The sequence below is a fragment of the Monopterus albus genome, unplaced genomic scaffold, assembly GCF_001952655.1.
Source record: "Monopterus albus unplaced genomic scaffold, M_albus_1.0 scaffold8.1, whole genome shotgun sequence".
Classification (NCBI taxonomy): Eukaryota; Metazoa; Chordata; class Actinopteri; order Synbranchiformes; family Synbranchidae; genus Monopterus; species Monopterus albus.
In genome coordinates, this window is record NW_018127888.1 from 1,606,822 (window position 1) to 1,626,392 (window position 19,571).

The 19,571-nt window shown below is 41.4% G+C and overlaps 1 protein-coding gene across 4 annotated transcripts in view; it reads right to left on the minus strand.

Moving 5' to 3' along the window:
* Window positions 1-19,571, minus strand: part of numbl (NUMB like endocytic adaptor protein) — a 49,507-nt gene that overhangs the window by 18,523 nt on the left and 11,413 nt on the right. The window contains exon 1 of one of the 4 annotated variants that reach the window (XM_020587271.1): window positions 7,567-7,923. The exons of the other annotated variants lie outside the window; for them this stretch is intronic. Coding sequence (XP_020442927.1) covers window positions 7,567-7,607 — 41 coding nt within the window. The 5' untranslated portion in view covers window positions 7,608-7,923. Of the gene's footprint in view, window positions 1-7,566; window positions 7,924-19,571 lie in introns of those variants that run through there. 4 annotated transcript variants of the gene reach the window in all.

Genomic DNA, 19,571 nt, shown 5'->3' on the forward strand with positions numbered 1-19,571 from the left:
CAGCAGGAAAGGTTTACCTACGCGCAAAGACCAATTAAATGTAGGGGAGAAAATGTGGACGGTTGTTATTTTAACTGTTAGAAGGTTTAGGACGATTGTCATTATCACTGTGTGTGTGTGTGTTTCTTTAAATCAGTAATTTGACTTTATTTGCTTGTATTCCAAAATGTTAAACAATTAAAATATCATTACATCTTCTATATGTGTACCTCTGTACTCACTCCATATAATCTGTGTTAAGACTGCATGAACATGCGTGTCCAGCTGTGTTTTGTACTTGCCAAATGTGGATATGATTGATATTTTTGGCACTCTCACTCTCTTTCACACACACTCACACACACATGCAGTGTTCCTCCCTGATCCAGATGTTCTGTATTCAACAGCGCCTCAGAAGTTTTGGCAAAACATGACACACTCATCCCTCACACTTCTTCTTAACGAGTTGCTTGCAAAGCACATCTCATACAAGGAGAGAGATGGAGGATTTTGGGAAGGAGAGTATGATGCTGCCACACACACACATACAGTGAGTCATCGCCGCCTCGAATTACGGTAAAGCCATATGTATGTGCAGCTTCAGAGTGACAAGGAGGGGAGAGCAAGAGGTGGGGATAGCGTGTAAGTGTGTGTTACAGCAGGAGATTATCTTGGCTTAGTCATCACTGAACTGACCACTTTAAATGGACACAATGTACCTCTTTCTGTTTTACCCTCTCAGTACAGTTCAATTCAAGTCGTAGTTTATTGGCTGAACAACTGAGACTCTAATGTGTTGTGCCAAAGCTTTCAGTGTGAATCAGAGTCAGTTTTAACTTGTAGTGGAAGGGAAAGCTCCAGAGCGCAGTATCACTACATTCAGCACAAACAGGTTATTGTACTGTTTTCGGATAAAGAACACCATATGATTTATCATTACCATAACATTTAAAGGGTCTATGCATCGTAAATAATGGCCTTATTAATGGTTAGTAAATCATTTACGTCATGAATCACTATTAACATAAACCTTTAGGTTCCAGGTTAGGCCATTTATTCTCTGAGATCTGAACCTAAATCCAATTTGTAACTACTCATTACCATTTATAACAGCAGGCTTGTTGATTTAGAGAAAAACCTGTGGGAATTTATTAATGGATAAGCGAAACACAGATAAAAAAAAGTCAAGTTAGAGGTTTCTTTTGACATTTTAAGGAATAGATGGAACAGCTATCAAAAAGTTGTTAAGCTGGAAAAAAAAAACTGATGTTGTTTTAAATGTGCTTTATAAATCAAATTCTTCTTCTTCTTCTTTTTATTATTATTATTGTTATTTCCATTAACAGATTTCCAACATGTATAACTCCATTACTAGCAAATACAAAGGACTACCACAAGTTCGTTCTCATTCACGGCTTACACCTGAACTATAAAGCAGTAAATGACTGATGACTTTGGATGCATCTGTTACTTCCAGGCTGGACTACTGTAACTCTTTACTATCAGGATGTCCCAATAATTCCCTGATAGGAACTAGCAAGGGAGATCATATCTCTCCCATATTAGCTTCTCTCCACTGGCTCCCTGTAAAATTCAGAATAGAATTTAAAATCCTTCTCCTAACATACAAAGGCTCCATCGTATCTTAAAGACCTTGTAGAGCCTTATCATCCTAACAGAGCACTTCGCTCTCAGAGTGCAGGTTTACTTGTGGTTCCTAGAGTCCACAGAAGCAGAATGGGAGGCAGAGCCTTTAGCTATCAAGCTCCTCTCCTATGGAACCAACTCCCAGTCTCAGTTCAGGAGGCGGACACCCTCTCTACCTTTAAGATTAGACTTAAGACGTTCCTTTTTGATAAAGCTTATAGTTAGGGTGATATAATATTGTTGTTTGACAGTGGTGCGGTGGGTAGAGCAGACATCTCCCATCCTGAAGTTTGAAGGTTTGAATCTGTGCCTGCAGTCCACATGTGGAAGTGTACTTGGGCAAAACACTGAACCCCCCCAAGTTGCCCGTGATGGCGGCGCATATGCACACAGCGGCCCAGGGCCCTCGGCTCCCAACAGAATTTCATTGTACGTGTTACAATAAAATAAAGCTTCTTTTTCTATTGTTAATTATTACTGTATATGTACTAGTAATATCATACATTATAGTGTTATGTATATAAATGGTGTGTGTGTGAGTCATGGTGTGTGAATAGTAGGCTATAAAATTCCCTTCTCACTCCTATGGGGCGGTGTTTGTGTTCCTCAACCTCGGGTCCTCTACCAGCAAAATAAAAGTTATAGATAAGTCAGTGTTATAGATAATGGTGGACTGTGGGCTGTGTTGAGGCGTCTAAAGCCTCAAGTTTAATCAGACCTTTATTTACCTGGTTTAGCTAGTATCAGTGCTTCCTGGCTCTGTTTTGAAAGGGCAACAGAGAGAGCATGTGCTGCTGGTATTGGATTTACAGAATCTGTCTGTGACTTTAACTATTTTGCTTTTACTGTTACTTTTTTTATCATTTGTTCAGTGTGGACATTTTCTCCACATTTTCAGTTCTTTCAACTGTGATGCGATAGACTGCCTTACACATTACAGACAAAAAAAATAAGCACTTAGACACACAAAGGCTATTCAGTTATACACCAGCAATTAATGTCACTTCGGAGACTCATTTCTGGGCTAAGACAATATATAGTTATTAAAACATATTAGACACAGGCATAGTGTGCTGACACACACAAACAACACAAACACTGAAAAGTGACCCAGTTTCTGGGCTCTGCAGACTTCAGCTGATAGAGTGACCTGGATAAGGAGACTGACACTTACTGTGTTCCAAAACTCTCTCTCCGCCTTTCACTTCCTCTCTCACACACATACAGAAAGCAACAAGTGGTTTGTGTGTGTATGAGAGTGTGGGATTAAAAAATAAAGGAATGTGACGTAGCTGATAGAAACCAGGGGACTTGTGTTTAGACTGAAGCCTGACCCAGGACAGGATGGCCTTATTCACTGCTGTGGTTTATGAGGTTGTGAAGGAGTGTGTATGAATATGTATATGTGTGTATGACAGACAAACAGAGACACAGAGAAACAGATAGAGACAGAAAGCATGCTACAGTACGTGTTCCTGTAACATCAGCGTTCCTTCCTGGATATAACAGTGCAGAGGGTTTGGGTTGGACAGTCAGAATGAGCCAAAGTGCCAAAAGGTCCTCAAACCTATACAACCCATATGGTCGTTTGTCTCTTCCCTCTCATACGACCCACAGGGGCCTCTCATTAAATAGTGCTCACAAAGATGTAAGACACATAAGCATATCATTCAATCATTATACAAATAGGAAATTCAGAGGCAACTGAAATAAAGAGGTTAAGTAAAAGCAATGTACAGACTGTACTCCTGTGAAGCGCCTGGGGTTAGAGCAGCTACATGAAGCAGCAGCGATCAGATGAGAGCAGTATACAGTGTGATGTGCAGGCGGCTTCTGAAGCATACTATTCTGTAAGTGAGCAGGAAAACATATTGCATCAATAATGCTCTTTTCTGATGAGATTAAGATTAAGTGTGTGTGTGAATGTTTAAAGCTTGGTGTACAATGGCAGCTGAGGCAGAGCCAGGACTTTAGCCAGCAGCCTGGCACCCACTGCCACTACTGTTTCTGTCATTCTTCCTCTCTCTTTTTCTTTTTCTCTCTGTCCTTTGCGCACACACACACCTGCCTGCACGATAAACCAGGTCTACACAATAGAAAGGGATCGGTGGGTTCATAGATCTATCTGAAATTCTGGTTCAAATCACAATCCATGGTCGTTTTTTTATGCAGTGCTCCTCAGCTAACACTCTAGATTAGGGGTTTCTTTTAATGCCACTTCCTCTGTCCCACCCTCCACACTGGTCTTACTGACTAGAGTCTATGAACTATGGCTTCTCATCAGTGTCTGAGAAGAATAAGAAACAGCGAGTGTGTGTATGTGTCACATAGTTAAGAGATTCCAGCTAGCTTGATACAGACTAGTATACACACAGACACAGGGCCTGTCCTTCCTCTGACCCTCTAATTTAATATGGTCTTTCAGGTTGCTTCTGGGCTGGGTGAAGCATTACAGACAGCCATCCTAATATAATTACAGTCTGAGTCTGAGTGTGTGTGTTAAGTGTGGGTGTGTGGGCTGGTGGTGGTCTTGCATAACGAGATTGAATGACCCTGTGTTACTGTGCAGTGCAGTGTGGGAATTTAGTGCATTATCGCAGTAACAGGTGAACTGAGCACGAGAAAGCTGTTCTCATCATATGATTAGATGAAGAGGTGACCCAACCTGCTGGTCCAGGATCAGTTCTATCACTGACACTTCTTTAATCAAAACTTGTCTTCAGCAACTTAGTGACTCATGGTCACAGACGGAGGAGATGTTGCGTAATGTTCATGATTTGGGAAAAGTCTGTCTGAGGGAAAAGAATACAAACACGAGCACTTCTGGTGTCCCCTACCACCACAGCTGGTCTTTGAGTTTAAATGTTTTTATGGTGCGCCAGATTGTACAGCGTGAACACAATATGTATCAAAATGAAAAAGGCTTCAGTCGCAAAGCCTGCTCAGCCTGCTAGTGTTTCACTAGGAACACTAAAGTGACATCTACATTTAGATCTATGGAAAAGACACTGATATACAAGGTTGGCCTCACACATTTGACCATAATGCTTGTGCATTTGTTCAAATTGTAAGGAAAAAGCAAAGAGAAGCTCGTCCTCATGTGACTGAGAATGTCAGTGCAGGGTGCAATCAGACTTCCTTTAGTTGTCAGAACTTCTTCAGTCATGGTTTGACTACAGCTAAATGCAGTTTAATGGAACACACACACACACATTTTCATGCTCAAACATACTAAAACATCTGCACACGCAGGCATGTTTCCACAAATATAGTACATACAATTCATACCATACACACACCAAATAACAGTGAGATCAGATGAATTCAATAAAAGCCTTAATCCCCACCCACCCCCCAAAAAATAAAAATAAATTTTACAGCTATGAGAAAATACAGGAGGAAAAACAGCAATAATAAGGAAAAACAATCAATGCTGCTGGTGCAGTGGCTGAATGAGGAGGTCAGTCTAGCAAAGAAAACATCCTACAGTTAAACTTCTGCTTCCCAGCCTTTTTTTGCAAAATAGGATTTAGCGGGGAAACACATTACATTGTGTTAGCCTTACACAGAAAGGGTGTGAAGCCCGGGAGATGCAAGTGTGCTGCTGCGCTCACACGCAAATCTGCACACACACATATGCACCGTCATCTTAACACCAGGAGACACACACAAGCACACACAGCTCCCACAGCATTATGCTCCTCCTCTAGGCTTATCACAGCGCTGTGTCACTGCCCCTTCTGCCGCTGTTTCAGCTCCCACCTACCCACATTTAAGCCTTGAGGAGACTGTCTGCATGACTGACTGCCTTCCTCTCTATTTTTGTAAGCAAAGGTGTTCTGCACTGCATACAGTAGATCAAGATGCATACATGCATTTGTACACAAACGTCTGTGCACGTGTACTTGCCTCTGTGTGAGTGTCTGAATAGGTTCCAAGACACAAAAGAGAGGAAGATTAACATAACAATATCAAAATCCCCCTCTGCCCCTGGAATAACAGGCGAAGAGACCATGTGTGTTTATGATTGCGTGAGTCGTCTGTACTTTTATTCTGTATCTGTACAGCATGAATTAGCCAAATGCCGACATGCCAACGTTTGTCTGTAACCGTGACAGGAAAAGTGGGTGTGCGCATGGAAGCTAATCTAAACATGGTGCAGCCAGGCATGAAGTGGAGCAGTCTAGTCGATATGATCTACTATCACATTGTCATGCTGTGTTCCCACTTTGCATTTCCTCATATCAGTCTAGACCAGTGCCACTGGCCAGCTCTGCATCTGTACTTTTATGTTTCTGATATGACAGCAAAGTGTGCACCACACATTCATCTCTAGGGCCAAACATCAAACTATATAATAATCTGAGTGTATTTCAGGTAGATTCCCACCAACACTCCAGATAGTCCGTATTTACCACTTACCATTAAAAACTACAGTAAGTAACATTCAAGACAATGAAGTTTCCTGATGTGATCTCAAAGGCAAAAACTTTACATGATTTTAAAAACAATGCAACTTAACTCAAATGTTCCTCATCTTAAGAACCTATTGTTGCTGCTGTAATATCTCAAGGTCATGTCAACTCCACCCTTGAGCTTGAATTGTGCGGATTTTATGTCAGACTCTGGTGTGGGAGAAGAATGCCAAGTGACCTGAAATGGCTCAGCAATCTGCATTCATAGCTACAGATCTCTCACCTCAGCCTCTTGGTTTGTAAGAACTTCTGTCTGCTGCACTGGTGAAACATGCACATCTATTCTTTCCTGATTTCTGTCCTCGTTTTTTATTTTTTTACCCCATTTTGCCTGTTTTCTATTATCCTTTACTATGTTTCATACCTCTTTCAAAATCATTTTATCCTCATTTTGATGGTTTTAAAATAAGAATCTCTAATGTAAGTACAAACCTGCATTAAGCCTTGGCTGTTCTTCATGGCTATGTGATGATAGAAACCAAGTAACAAGATCTTCAGACTATTTTTAGCTTCCTGTGCTATAAGGGGAGGATATTCATAATCTCCACAATAAATTCACTTTAGCTTGACTTTTTGCTCACAAACACTTCCTTCATTGATCTGATTTTCACCCTTGTCTTTTCAAATTCAGTTTTTATTTTCACACCTCTCCTCTCATCTTCTCTGTCCTGTTGAGTCTCCATCTTGCTGTTCTTGATTTGTCCTCATTTCACTCATACTGAGAACTCGTTGCCATGTTCTCTTTTTATTTTCCTGCACACATGAGAGCTGTCCTTTTCAATTATCTACCCATGTGGGCAGAGAGAAAAAGACAGCAAGAAAAAGAGAGGAAGTGTTGAATTCGGGAGGGAATTAAAGCAAATCCGTCCCTCCCTTCAGCCTGACAAAGCTGGGAAAACAAGCATCTTTTCACACACATGAACACATATCAATACGTGCGCAGAAACACAAATGCTATGCAAGAAAAATATTGGGTGTTTGTATCCATTTAGCAGGTTTAATCTTTTCCATATGGGCACGGGGGCTAACGCATCTGCTAAGGCTATTAGCCGCTATGAGCCCTGTGGATACAGGCTAGACCTATTAACAGTTTGGCAGTGACTGAAAATCTACCACAGCCAATAACACAACAACAACAAACCATAGTTATCACTATCACAAAAACAACAAATCTCCTGTTGACCTCTAGCGAGCTCACAGATTTTTCCTTGTTAAAACGGGGTCAAATGACCGACAGAAAAAGAGGTGAGGCTGAGGGTATAGCCCGAGGTGCTGTTTGCTACAATGACCCACTTTGAAACCAAAATACACCCAGGTTCACAATCATAAGCAGAGATGCTAAAAAAGTGATAGATGTTTGCATAGGTTTACATTAAATTAATATGTGCACATGTATCAGGTGTTAGCTGTCTTCTCCTGAAAAAAAAAAACAAAGTTCACAACCTCTAGCCCATGTTTGACTCACCTGAGTTCGGCGGCCTCTCCCATCTCACCACAATAACTCATCTCACACAGGAACAACAGTAAATCAGAACAATGTGCAGAGATGGCAAGCTGAGAGAATGAACTCCGTCAGACTAGCAGCCACAGCAATAAAAACTGCACAAGAAAATGATGAGAGAAGGAGAGGCGCGAGAGCGCATGTGATGATATTGCGCTCACGCTGAGGGAAAAGAGAGGAGAGGGAGCACAGAATGTGAGAGAAAGAGAGAGAACCACACCTCTAGCTTTAAAGGATTAACTTGAGAAAGAAAAAAAGAGCCATGACACGCTCACAAATACGTGCACAGTGATGCACCCAAACACAATCAAACTGCCCACGACCCAGCATGGATGAGTGTCTGGTGTACAGGATACACACATGCAAATACTGTACACACACACACACACACACATATACGCTAGCAGCTGCTCTAAAAATAAAGACAAACCAACATTTAATGCTCCAAATTCTGCAAGTGAGGAAAAAAGGGAGTGGGAGGATAGAAAGAGAAAGTCACAGAGAGAAAAGGGGAGGGCTGATTAGGCGAGTCATGGCGGGTGGTGACACAGTTTTCTGTGCTCTCCATCTGCTGTGGGTGCACTGGTCAAGAGTGCACTGGGGAAGAGGGCGAGAACTAAGGCTGGAGCCTGAGGGACGGCACTGGAGGTGGAGCTGGGGAACAGGGCCAGAGCTGGTGGTTGTGTTTAACTCAAGCTCAAAGTATGGCCAAATACTTGGGCACGGAAGTGGTGACTGGGGCTGATTAAATTGCATTCTCTTTATACAGGCAAAAAGTTAACAATCACCAGAGATGGAAATACTTCATAAAGGTCCACCCTGTGAATGACCCACTAAAGAATTAAAATCTGATCATGATAATGGCGCACAGGACCAAAGGTTGTTAATGGACAATAGGGGTGTAGCTGAAGCAAGAAGAGGAACTCGTTCAGAAGTCAAGAAGGTGAAGGACTGATAATTGCTAAGTTTCTAGAGGTGAGTGCATTGGGCATTAAGACCTAACCCAACTGCAGACATGAAGGAGAAACTGACCTGTTTGACAGGGAGGTAAAAAAAAAAAAAAAAGCTTGTTGGCAGTTGGTTGAGCTGGGCTGGTGGGTTTAGGAACAACTGAAGTAGCCCTGCATCTTGTTCGCACCTCGCACTGAAATGCATCTTGGGTTATCTAATTATATGGGCAAGCAGAAGTGTAAAACCACCTTAAATGCATCAGGATGCCTGGCATGTGGTCACAGAAGGACGTTTGGGCTATGCATCCATAAATTTGTCTGGTATCGTCGTATGAATGCCAAACTGTCCCTAACCTCAATGAAGGACTAGCTGGTCGTGGTTCCTTAACTGTGCTGACAGTTTAGCACAGCTTCCACACAGTTAAAATCAAACGTGAATGGTCGGTCAGGGAGCATCTGAGACGCCTTGTGATGTCCTTCTGATGATGTAATCTGCAACCGGATCTAGGCATTTTAATCTGTGTTTCAGGTAAGGGAGGGTTAGGACCCGGTAACTCACTGTGTGTTAATTCTACCCCTCTCTTGTCACACATTCCTAACCTTCCATGATGCCAGTTCATCCCCTAAGCAGTTTACCAACACCCAAAGACAGAGTTCAACAATGGATGAGACTGAGAGGGCTCAGAACGCCCTTGTTGTGCTCTGGCTTTGTTCATGTCTTTGTTACAAACGCAGCACTGTTTGTAGCTAACTGGAACATTTCAACACCATCTCTCTTGCTTAATGCCAGCTGGTTCTATATTACTGTATAAATGTCCCCATGGGGAAACCTGACTTAGTGTTCATTGTGCTAGACTGGCCCTAATAACAAAAGGTGCACTGCTGTAGCATAAAGAAACATAAAGAAACATATACATACCAGCATATCCCTATGCAGCTAAGACAAAGATGTAAACTGTGATTTAATTCCTAACATGTGCCACACTGTGTACCTGGTAAAGCCGTACCAACCACATCTTATGGTTTTAAGCAACATGACAAACAAAACCTAAACTGTGTAGTGTGTTTAATGAAACTCTACAAATTGGGATTGAGAACTTAAACTAAAGCAGCCATGAGCAGACTCAGAACATGGCGATCATGATGCTGTCACACACCACCTCATTATTTTTTCATAGCAATGTGGTTTATTGTTGAAATTTGCACAGCAACAGTAACTGTGACATTTACAAAAACAGATAAAACCCCGCTCAAATGTCACAGTGGTATTAATGTTGCCAGTCTATTGTTTAGTAAATCCAGACAGTGGAACATAAACAAACTTTCAGATTAATATGCTAGAGCTTGGTATAGGAAGTTGGCTTGTTAACACATTAATAGCAAACTTAAGTTTGTTTGTTTTTTTGTTTTTTTTGCAGTGCACTTGATTCATTATCAATTATTGTGCAATGAGTAGACCTTTTGTCATTATGAACTTGTCCTCCTCCTCTTCTCCTTTGCACTCCTTAAGGAGTGAGATGAACAGATAGAAAGAAAAGGAGGCTGAGAAAGAAAGGGGTCTAAAAATAAGCTGAGAGAGAGGCAGACAAAGCCAGAGAAGACAAAAGGGCCAGAATTTTAAAACAGTCAGGGAAAGGTGCAGTAGTGCTGAACTGTACAGTAAAACAGATTTTCTGTGGCTGTGCATGTTTGCCTCTGCAGGCATATTCATCTGCCTGTGTGTGTATAACTATCCATAAGTCTATCAACGCTGCTGTATAGTTATGAAACATGATGAGCCCACCAGCCAGGTGGTACAGTAGCAGATACACTTCCTGCTAATAATAAATAATCCCTGTGTCATATGTTTCAAGTGATTATTTCAATCAGTTAGAGCAGAAATAGAGAAACTAAAATACTGAAATTGGTCCTACCTCACAATGCTGAAGAGTCCTTTCAAAAAATCCTCGGAGCAAGAATCAGAATTTAATTCATTGTTTTGTGGACCATACGCTACGTCTCCAAAACAATTTCATCCAAATCCATTCATTACTTTTTGAGTTATGCTGTGACAAACCAACCAACAATCAAACCACCAGTAAAAACATAACCTCTCTGACAGAGCTAATAATAAAATAAATTGTGATTACAGAGAAAGTCACTCATTTAGAGGATGTTTAATGGAGATGATCTGCTTAAATGTCACAGTTTTTCATATTTAAGGTTACTAATAATAAGACATTTATGAACTGAAATGAGAGCAGTTTGAAGTTATGCCAGGAGAAAATGGCATCAGTCCCCCAAAAGACCCAACCCAGACAAATTTAATATAAAAAGAAATAAAAATTTCTACACTATGACCAGACTGTTCCCCTGTTATGTTTATGTGATGTAAAATTAAAGTTAGATTTTTACTGACAAAACTTTAAACTGTTAATCAAACTACAGCTGAAAGGAATGTGTGAAGATATGCTATCAGCATTATACACCAAATACTTTCAACATTTACATGAACAAGTTATGGTTATGGTATGCATTTTATATTTTATAACTTCATATTTTTTTATGGGCAGCACGGTGGCGCAGTGGTTAGCGCTGTTGCCTCACAGCAAGCAGGTTCTGGGTTCGAGCCCCGGCCACCCTGTGGCCTCTCTGTGCGGAGTTTGCATGTCCTCGCCGTGCTTGCGTGGGTTCTCTCCGGGTGCTCCGGCTTCCTCCCACAGACCTGCAGCATAGGTTGATTGGTGTCTCTAAATTGCCCGTAGGCGTGCTTGTGTGTGTGAGTGGTTGTTCGTCTGTGTGTTGGCCCTGCGATGGGTTGGCGACCTGTCCAGGGTGTACCCTGCCTTTCGCTCGGATTGGCTCCGTGACCCTGTTTGGGACTAAGCGGTTTAGAAAATGGATGGATGGATATTTTTTTACACACTCAGCAGACAGAGCAACAGTTTCCGTTCACGGTTACCATTCATTTGGCCACCTGACAAATGTAACACCAGTACTCACTCATGAGAGGACTGTTTGGCTCTTTAGGCACCAAATGGTACAATGGTATTATTACAGCTTTAACAATGAAATCAGTTGCCTGTTTATTATGTTACTGAAAGAGGTAACGAAGAATCAAAACTTTATAGTCAAAGACCTATAGTGAAGAAACTGCAACAAACCTGCAAACCTGAGGAACCTCTGGATTTGAGAGCCACTTTTTACATTACAGATAGTCATTAAATCCAAGTTACTACAAAAACAGCAGCTTTAATGTAACAATATGCTGCTAAAGCAGTGTAGTAGTCTGTACAGTAGGTGGGTTTCCTCTACAGTACATGCTTTGTTGGTCTAGTTCACAAAGGAGACTCTCATCCAGCTCATCATCATGATATCTCGCAAACTCAGTGACTTCTGCTTGACCAAACACAAGCGTTCCAATTATCTGCTGATATGAAAGCCTGGTACATTTCTGTTAGTAAGTCAGCTCTGCCAAAGAACCCAATAAACTCCCATTTTTTAACCAAGTCTCACTCTGTAAAACTGCACTCAGATGGACAGGCTGTCTAATAGCAAGGCATGACAGCCAAATCCACTGCCTTATCCTGACAAGCTGCTCATCGATTTCTGCCTCTGGTCAATACCGCTCTCTTTTTGGCCTTCCTCTCCCTCCTCTCATTTATTTCTCCTCTTCTCAGTGACATCATATATCTTCATCCCTGACTTATCTTTCTCCACAGACCAAAATAAAGCCTGTACTTACAGATGATGGAGAAGGGTGTGAATGTGTGTTTCTTTAGTGTGCGAGTGTGTGTGTGCGCGCATACAATTGTATATGTGTCAGGTGTTTTGGGCCCAAGCAGATGGTAGCAGCTAATTTTTAAGCCTTGCATCCTAACACAACAGATCTCTCACTCTTCGTAATTAACATGGCAGCCTAACTCCGTCACGCCACGGTAGACACGCACACACGAGGAACGTGAAAAAAACCTCAGTGCTGCGTGGCAACTGAATCCCATGGCAACCAATGGTATGGGTTTTATGTGGGTTGGGAGAGAGACGGAGAGAAGGCGAAGAGGAGGAAGGGGAGGTGACAGATATTTGGGAGAAAAAATGGCAACTGGAAAAGAACAAAAATAGAAAGGGAGAGGAAGGCAGAGGAAGTCGTGGAGCAGCACCAATACACAGACATTTCTTTCACTGTGCTGAGATCAGATGAGGAAGAGGAGAGAGAGACAGACAGTGACAACATTGTAGGTGAAAGGAGGCCTCCCTCTGCACTGAGCACAAGGAGGTCTTCCTGTTGAGGGGCAGGCAAATGAGACAGAGGAGAAGAAATAAACAGGGAGAGACAGGAAGAGATGGAAAAGTAATCCTAACAGCCATTTCTGGTGACAATGTAAATAATCTGTACCTAGAGGGTATCAATAAAATTTGTGGGTATCTGCCCACATGTAAGGGAACACGCAACAACAGTATGGCGGTGACAACTTTACATTCAGAAAAAGGGCTGAACAAGAGGCAGCTTTATTTTACAGTCCTATACTTAAGGGAGTTTTTTCCCATTTTCTATTTTTTGTCCTGGTCATACTATATTGTCACCTTAAATAAACAGCCCTTAGGTGCTACCCGAGCACAAGCCATGTACTCGCTTCATTTGACAGCCCGCATACCCCACACTTATGCTGCAACAAGGGATCTTCTGGCCACATTTTCAGTTCTTTGTCCTGATCTCAGTGCATTGTCACCAAAGTGTAACAGCCATTAGCTCCTACACTTGCATATTCTCCGTAATTATTTACAGGGTAGGTAATTAAATGTCATTAATTAATGTAATTACTGTTATTACAAGAAGAAGATACCACTTTATTTTATAGCCCACGTGCTCTTTAGCTACACTACAATATGGATGCTTTCTTACACATCTTCAATTCTTTGTCCTCATGGTATCGTACTGTCACCAAAAGGTAGCAGCTAACTGTTCAGCCAGAATGACTCATGCACACTTTTCAAAGGAGTTTTTGATTTATGAGTGATGCCTTACACTGTATGTTATCCAGTTCATTTTAAAAAGGTACAGCTGCTTTACTGTTAATGCTCTGATGATGGTTCTGAATGGATCTCCAATTTCTATTACTGCTCAGTAATATGGTACAGTGCAGTTACTTAGAAAGTGCACGTTTAAAACTTTTTTCAAAGTCATTTACCAAAGTTTTTGTAAGAATATTAGGTAACATATAGGACACATTGTAGTTGTAAGCAGAGCACTAGAACATTTTAAGTATTTATGAATGTGCAGTAATATTTATAATATTTTATAACAGTAATATTTTATAACTGTTTTAGTGTATTGTCATTTTCTGTTTAAAAAAATATGCTCCTCCGTTATGATTAAATACATTGATAAATATTTATATCTGCTTACACTGACATTTTAGTGCATTGTAAACATTATTGAATATGTATAAATGCTTGAAATAAAGTGTTGCCACACTGTGTAATTTTAGATACCATAAAGTTTTTACCACCTAGTATTATTTTCCTGAAGTTTCCCCTAGTGTTTTACTGATACCCCATCTCTAACTGTAATTTGCTGGCTCGATCTAAAGCACGGTACGGTAATGTACCTCATCTTTATGCACAGAGCACAAACATTCATGAAGAGTGTCGGCAGTAAAATGTGTCTATTAATGGCATGGAGGCGAGGCGAGGAGACAGCACAGATCTTTGTTGCCTGTATAACAGCGCCCTGTTGGTTGGTAGGAGTATAGCACTGTCATGGTAACAGACCAACTGCTTGTGTGTTCATCTTTGTATATTTGTGTGTGCCTTTATGCAGGTCACTTTCTCTAACCTCTCCCCTCTGACCTCCTGTCAGGTCTGTCCAGACAGGAAGAGGTTTGCTTTTTTTTGTTTTGTTTGTTTTGTTTTTAATCCAGTTTGCCTGCACATGCATGAATGTGTCAGGAATGTGTGCACTGAATGCAAGCCACATGCTGCATTAATGTGAACACCGTGTAAAAACTAATTCCTTCATATTTTAAGTGTTGACTGCCAATACAAAGCGTTTATGCATAATGCATGTTTATGTAAAGATAAAAGACCAGAGCTCTAAAATCAATAAGGCTTTTAGAGCTTTTAACATCTGCTCCATTGGCCCCTGTCCGACCGCCTATCCCTGTCTGACTTTGTTCTGTGCATTCCTGAACAGGAAACATTTGGAAGATTACTTCCAATTGTTAATACTGGGGAAATTGTAGCTACAAAAACAACCTTGTAAAACAGTACATATTGTATATGGCTGCTAAAAATTTAGTTTTTTTATCTTGACCTTGGCCACCTCCTATGCTGTGAGGGTCACTTGCATCTATTATCTGTCTGTCAATCAATTTGTCCATGTGACACCAAACACCTGTCTATTTCTGTCAAATCTGTACTGAGAGAACTACAGCCCCCCCTTACAGCAACATCTGGTGACACAGAAACCTACTGCATGAAAAAAAATATCTCAGAGGCAGAACTGTTTTTCATTTACAGCACAGAGACATAAAAAGCTATGATCAGATTGTGCTACAGTGATGATGAACAATGCCAGTGGCCAGCTTTTCAGTGGTTTGGCTGTGGAGTTTTGGTTGTTGTGGAGAGGCGAGACTGAATGACCTTCACAGGGTGGTCGTGTCTTATTGACCAGCACTAAAAGCAAAACTGGTCACACACAACCACAGGCAGAGAAAATGGGTTTTGATAGGCAGATGTGCACTGTGGTGATGCTGCAACATTAGAACTATTGGACTGACTTCTCTGAAAGCTGACATTTTAAGTCAATATTAAATAACACGGTACATATGGATATTAATGACCATAGTGAATAATATAGGCAGTACAATTCCTTCAATGACTAAAAGAAATATAATAAAATAAGCCTTTTGATACAAATTGTCAGCACTTGCAGCTCTGCTCTGATGCTTTTTTCTGTCCGGATTTAAATTGCCATTTAAGAAAACTTCAAAAATGCAAATGATGGATTGACGGAACATACTCTGCCCTTTGGTATTCCCCAAAGTACAGCTCTTTTACTGAGGATTACTCTGTTTACTAAGGATTGAACAAAGTGAAAAAGTGAGGAAGCAGAAGGAGCAAAAAGAACTGAAAAAATGAGACAGGAAAAATTGACAAAGGGAGAAGAAAACAATATCCACAGGTCAACAAGTTAGGACAGGTATCTCACATTTCAGTAGTATGCAAACTTCCAGAAATTTGTACTTTTTAAAGCCTTCAGAACATTAGTGCAATCCACAGAAAAAAAGAGGGGGAGTGTGAAGAAGCAGAGTAAACGCTGTGGAGTTGATGACCCTCAAACAACCTGAGCTGTCCAAGGCCAGAGAATGAGGAACAGAGTAGAGGTGAACTGGTGCTTAGGGCTGTTGCTAGAAAACACGTAGGCCTACTCAACAATAGTCACCGTGACATACAGAGGGGAGAAAAGAATTCCCCAAGGTAGTAGAGCAACGTCAACCATATCAGCCTCTTTTTCCTTCCACTCCCCACTTCAGAGCAAAACAAAACAAAGCAAAGGGAAACCGCCTCAATAGGCATCATACCCCCAGAAAAGCGTGGCAAAACAAAAGAGAGGGATTCTTTTAGAAACAGAGAAGTGTGTGTATGTTTTTTGTGTGTGCAGTGACCCCCCCCCCAAGTCAATACAGATTACAGACATGCACCACAGATGGCCAGCGCATCTTGTCTTTTCACCGCCACCACCACCAAGAATAAAGGCCAGTGGTGGCCCCTCCTCCTCCTCCTCCGCACCCTTTCTCTTTTGTCAGCACGTGTGTCCGTCAAATGGAAGCGTGTGTCTGGGACAATTGCAGGCAGACAAAGAGCCCGCCTACCCCCCACCAGGATGCTGAATAGGGGGGCACGTGGGCCTTGTCATCACAGGAACAATGGCAGTGGAGGAGAGGGAAAGACAGGGTGTGACACCCCAGCACCCACTGCAACTAGGAATGGTAAGGTGCAGCCTGGGTGGCCCTGGGTTCAGATTTGAACTTTTAAAAGAATAAGGAAAGAAACAATTAGTACCAGTGCTCCGTTTAGTGAGCCTATTAATTTATTGTTAAGTTATCAGTCACTCCTTCACTTTAGTTTGAAACCTAATACTAGTGGTTTTGCATGTGTTGCCCATTAAGTCCAAAGGATGTTTACATGAATGCAGCCTATTCACCAAAGCATGCCATATGCTTTCAGACTGGCTTCCTATACCTTTTAGGCAGCCACTCAATTTTATTCATTTAAGAACAGCATGAAAATCAACTTGCAGAGACATAAAACATGCATGAGTCCATGTCCACTTTAGTTTTTGTTGGTGTGTGTAGAGTAAGCACTTGTTTCAAGGAAACTAACATAAGGGCTGTGAGAGTCAATTGCTGCACAGTGAACGTTTTAGCCACACTTGTGCTGCTTACTACTGGATGGATTCCCTTTAAATTTTGTAGAGACATTCATGGTCCCCCTATACTGTAGATGAACTGTAATAGCTTGTCATCTAGTGCCATTATCAGGTCAACATTATAACTGTTTGTCCAATACACTGGTTTATGGCCAAATAGCTGCAAAACTAATGAGATTCTCATCAGCAACATCTGTCTGCAAATGAGCAAATAATGGTAACATGATCTAAGATGGTGAACATTATACCTGCTGAGCATAGGCGAGTTAGCATTGTCTTTGTGAGCATGTTAGCCAAAAGCTAAAGACTCTAAGCAGAGCTTCACAGAATCATCAGCATGGCTGCAGATTCTTAGCCTGGTTCCTGTCAGAAACCATGATGCATTTCATTGCATTGATCCTTCCTACATTTTTAAATAATATCAATTTCCATTGTTATTCAGTACCTTTAACACCTTAACATATTTGACTTTAGTTTTTTCTATCAACGTATGAAAGCAGTGTATGTTTAATTTAATAAGTTCCTGTAAATATAATATACATTTTTGACACTAATTTGCTACGACATTCCAAATGTCCAACTTTTCAAACTGCCTAAACTGAAAAGTTTCTGCATACCTTGTTTATTACAGAATGCTAATGTGTTGGTGATGAATCTTTTCCTGTGAACGAATGTGAAATTCTTATATTTAGCATGTTTCACGTTGATTTTTATGGCTTAACTGGAAAAAATGAAAGTAGTGGCTTCCAGGGAAAAGGTCAGCAGTGATGTAGGCGCTTCACAATTTGTAATTAATGGGCAAAATCGACTGATGGCCACAACCTGGAGGGCCCACTCATGCTGGATTTACTCCAGCCTCAGGCCTTAATTCGGTCCTACAGAGGTGCTGCAGATATGCCACCGTGCCTGGGACACCTTTGATGTCACTTAATGGATTCCTGTAAAGGTCGTGGGCAGGTTTATAGGTGCCTATGTGTACGTGTGTGCGCTCAAGAGCATGCATACAAGATAGGTTTTTCTTTTTTGTGGGGATCAGGGCGCATAGTGTCAGGGAAGGAAAGTGGAAAGCTTGGAACAGCTGGGCTGAGTCTGCAGGGGGACACAACAGAGGCAGGGGGTGGGTGACAGGACAGAGGAAGAGAAGGAGAGCGGCAGGAACATGCAGCCAGGCAGGCAGGCAGGCTGCTGGCGGGCTCTTTTGAGGCAGCAGCTGGCTGGAGCCGGGGTCTCACCAGCTGTGCCTCCTCTGACCTCTCCCCACACTTCTCCACCTCCTCTTCCTCCCCAAACGCCACTTCCCCTCCCCCTCACAACCCAGAAACCTCAAATCTAGGCAGAAGTACACACACACCACATGCAACCATCTGTCAGTAGGAGGAGAGTTGTCTCTCTGATTGCTCCATAATAGTGTTGAGACAGACTTAGTAAAACACAGCACCACACCCCAAACAAAAGCTGTGAAGATATAAAACTATTCTTAACCAGATGCCTTCCAAGGCACCTCCTCCGACAGAGATGGGTTCTCTGACTAGCTCACTATGGCTCAAAGCCTGTGACTCATAATTGTGAGGCAATGCAGAGAAGCAAATTTATCTTCAGCAGTGCTGGAACAGGGGAAAGGCAAGCTGTTTTTCATATACAGCAGACTTTATGCAGCAATTATCAACATTCTGATTATTTTGTCCGATGACAATAATCTATTGTGTTTCATCTGACTAAGGTTCATGCCTTCCATTAAGTTTGTAAGAAAAAAATCAACAATTAATGCCAAACCTGACATAAATATGATAATTTAGTGGAAGACATCATTCATAATGATGATCTTCTAAAAAAATAATGTGGTCACTCCAACAGAGCATCTCAGATTCCTCTTGGAAGAGAAAGATGTTGACTAATGGTTCTCACCTCCTCCCTGTTTGCTGCCTCCTGCATCGTGGCCTGCATCCAGGCTGTCAGCAGATCAGCACCAATCAGCTGAGATTTAAACAAAAAAAGGAAAAGCGGCCAACATCACTTCAGAAGTGCTTATTCTGAGGATCACTAAATCAATAGAGTAACTGATTCAAGCTCAGCTCTTGTTTTGTTCTCTGTCATAGTTGAATCTGGGTTGAGTCTGCTCTGTCGGTGGAGAATACCATGAAAAAAGAGCATGCAGAGAGAAGGTACAGAGATGGCTAAGGCGAAACACTGATGGCTTTAAAGAAAAAGGAAAAAAGTAATATTAGGCCCAGGTTGGTTGGTTGGTATAACATCAGCAGATGGCTCAGACCAGACCATCACATTTGTTTCAAATTGCACAGTAATATTTGTGTGTGTTTTCCAACTAAGTCCAGCCTGTTTCAAACCAATAAGAAAAACACTAAGAAAACAAACCCCCCAAAAACCTCTCAACCAAAACTGTTCAAACTTGCCAGAAATGGTGCTGATTATTCACTTATTGTAAAAATGTGGCTGAGAAAATTGTTTTTCAGGGCCTTTACAGCTCCTATGACCAGCAACCATAGTTTTCCTGGGGATGTGTGTGTATGAATCTGGCACATTAAACACACTTATAAATATATGCATATATGTGTAACTTATATTTGAATCCATCTACTGTTTAAGTGTAT